Genomic DNA, 2,780 nt, shown 5'->3' on the forward strand with positions numbered 1-2,780 from the left:
GATTACAGGCGTGAGCCACCGCGCCCGGCCTCTGATGCATCTCTTTAAATGCTATGCCAATTTATAGACCCACTGTCAGTATGTGAAAGAATCCATTTTCCCTGTTCCCCAGTAACAATATGTCTTATATTTATTTTTTAATCTTACTAACTTGAGAAGTAAAAAAAAAAAAAAAAGTACTTCATTATTTTAGTTTTCTTTTCTTTTGATGAAAATGGAGAACTTTTATTTTCTGAGAAACAATCTATAGATTGGGGAGATGCAGCCTTTGGCATAAGTGAAAGTACACTCTCTGTTTTCTTTCCTTTTTGTTTTTGAGACAGAGTCTTGCTCTGTCTCCCAGGCTGGAGTGCAGTGGTGTGATCCAGACTCACTGTAACCTCCTCCTCCCAGGCTCAAGTGATTCTCCTGCCTCAGCCTTCCCAGTAGCTGGGATTACAGGCATGTGCTACCACACCCGGCTAATTTTTGTATTTTTAGTAGAGACAGGGTTTCACCATGTTGGTCAGGCTGGTCTTGAACTCCTGACCTCAGGTGATCTGTCTGCCTCGGCCTCCCGAAGTGCTAGGATTACAGGCGTGAGCCGCCGCACCCAGCCATATTTTTTTTTTCTTGATTACCAGTGAGGGTGAATATATTTATTTGTATTTCCTCTTTTCTGAATTCTTCACATATGTATACTGACTTCAGTTTTGTTGTGCTGCTGTATAGTACACTACCCCAAAGTTTAGTGGGGTAAAACAATCTAATATGCTTACAAATTCTGTGGGTCAGGAATTTTGACAGGATATAGCAGGCATGGCTTTGTCTGCTACATAATTTTTACTGCTCAAATGGCTGGGCTGACTTGAGCATATGGTGGCTGGCTAATCCAGAGGCTGCTTTACTCACATTTTTGCTGCCTATGCTGGGATGGCTGAGGGATGGGCTCAGCTGTAACTGTCAATCACAGAGTCTGCATGTGACCTCTCCAGCATGGAGGCCTCTGGGTAGTGAGACTTCTTACAGGGATCAGGATTTCAGGGGCAGGTGTTCCAATCAACTAGGTGGAAACAACATGGCCTTTTATGAGGTAGCCCAGAAGTCATGGCCCATCACTTAGACTGTCTTCTGTTGGTCAGCACAGCTGCAGGCCTAGCCAGATTCAACAGGATAATCATAAACTCCACTTCTCAATGGGAGGAGCCTCAAAGAATTTCAGGCCAACACATGAGGGGTGTTCACCTATGCTTATGCATTTGTTTGTCATATATTTGTAAGTTTCTTTTTTTTTTTTCTTGAGACAGATTCACACTCTGTTGCCCAGGCTGGAGTGCAATGGCGTGATCTTGTCTCACTGCAACCTCCGCCCCCCAGGTTCAAGCGAGTCTCCTGCCTCAATCTCCCAAGTAGCTGGGATCACAGACACTTGCCACCACACCTGGCTAATTTTTGTATATTTAGTAGAGACAGGGTTTTACCATTTTGGCCAGGCTGGTCTTGAACTCCTGACCTTGTGATCCACCTGCCTCAGCCTCCCAAAGTGCTGGGATTACAGATGTGAGCCACCATGCCCAGGTATAAGTACACACACACACACACACACACACACACACACATATATATATACACACACACACACACATATATATATATGTAAACACAATAACTTATTTACTGAGAGCCTACTCTCCCCGCCCTTGCAGTCTCTACGTCACTTTTTCCACTTGTAGATATTGCACGCAAGCCCCAGAAAGATAGCTGGAGGCAGGGGCACTGCGTACTGTTCAACGAGAACTATAATGTGGCTGTAACTGTCTTCCTCAAACTGTGAGAACACAGCCAGCAGATCCAGCTCCTCATATAATGCCTTCACCTGGGCCCCCTTCTCGGCCTCCTTCTGCCCATAATTCTCCTTCAGGATCTGGTACTGTTCCGGAGTGGCCCATTGCAGACACTGAACTACCAGCCAGCTACATTTGTTGTCCTGGATGTCAGTGACAATTTTGCTGGTCACACTGGGGTCCCCAAAGAAGTCAAGGTAATCATCCTGAATCTGAAAGTACTCTCCCATCTCCAGCAGGATCTTCTTGGCATTGGCGTGCTCCTTCTCACCATCAATTCCTGCCATGTACATGGCTGCAGCTACAGGAAGGTAGAAGGAGTAGAAAGCTGTCTTGTACTTGACAGTAGATTTGTACCTCTTTTCCATGAATTTGCCAAGATCTACATTGCCCTGGGGGGCTGTGATGAGGTCCAGAGTCTGCCCAATCTCAGTCTGATAAGAACTCTGCAGGAAGAGCTCAATCAGGTTCAGGTGATAGGGCTGCTCCCGGCAGTAGAGCTTCAGCAGGCGATAGATACATGCTTCCAGAAGGATAGCAGCAATGATGGCGTCCAAACCCATGCCCAGCTTCTGATACCAGCAGACCTGTCCCCGGCAGATGAGGGATGAATCCATGATGTCATCTGTCACCAGGAAGAAAGCTTGCAGCAGTTCCACACACCAGCCCAGAGTCAGGGCCTGCTGGAGACTATCAGCATCCTGTTTTCTTGGCTCCACCAGCTCCTGGAATGCCACTAGCACCATCAAACCCTGGTGATACTTGCCTCCAATGGCAATGTACTCCAGGACCTCCTTGAGCCGGGCAATAGCATCTCCTGTCTCTGGGTCCCCCACCTCATCCTCAGTCAGTACCCTAACGATCTGGAAGAAGTGCTGAACGAAATCCTACTTTTCTTGGGCATAAATATCTGATTTCTGGTCTCCATTCATACTGAGGGAGGAGCAAAGGGCTGTG

General features: G+C 46.8%; 1 protein-coding gene across 1 annotated transcript; it reads right to left on the reverse strand.

Annotated features, from left to right (window-relative positions):
* Positions 1-1,693: 1,693 nt before the first annotated feature.
* LOC108303337 (farnesyl pyrophosphate synthase-like) lies at positions 1,694-2,732 on the reverse strand. The gene has a single exon (XM_037737961.1). The coding sequence runs from the start codon at positions 2,567-2,569 to the stop codon at positions 1,694-1,696; it is 876 nt and encodes a 291-aa protein (XP_037593889.1). The 5' UTR covers positions 2,570-2,732.
* Positions 2,733-2,780: the final 48 nt, after the last annotated feature.

The sequence above is a fragment of the Cebus imitator genome, unplaced genomic scaffold (genome assembly GCF_001604975.1).
Source record: "Cebus imitator isolate Cc_AM_T3 unplaced genomic scaffold, Cebus_imitator-1.0 Scaffold45, whole genome shotgun sequence".
NCBI lineage: Eukaryota > Metazoa > Chordata > Mammalia > Primates > Cebidae > Cebus > Cebus imitator.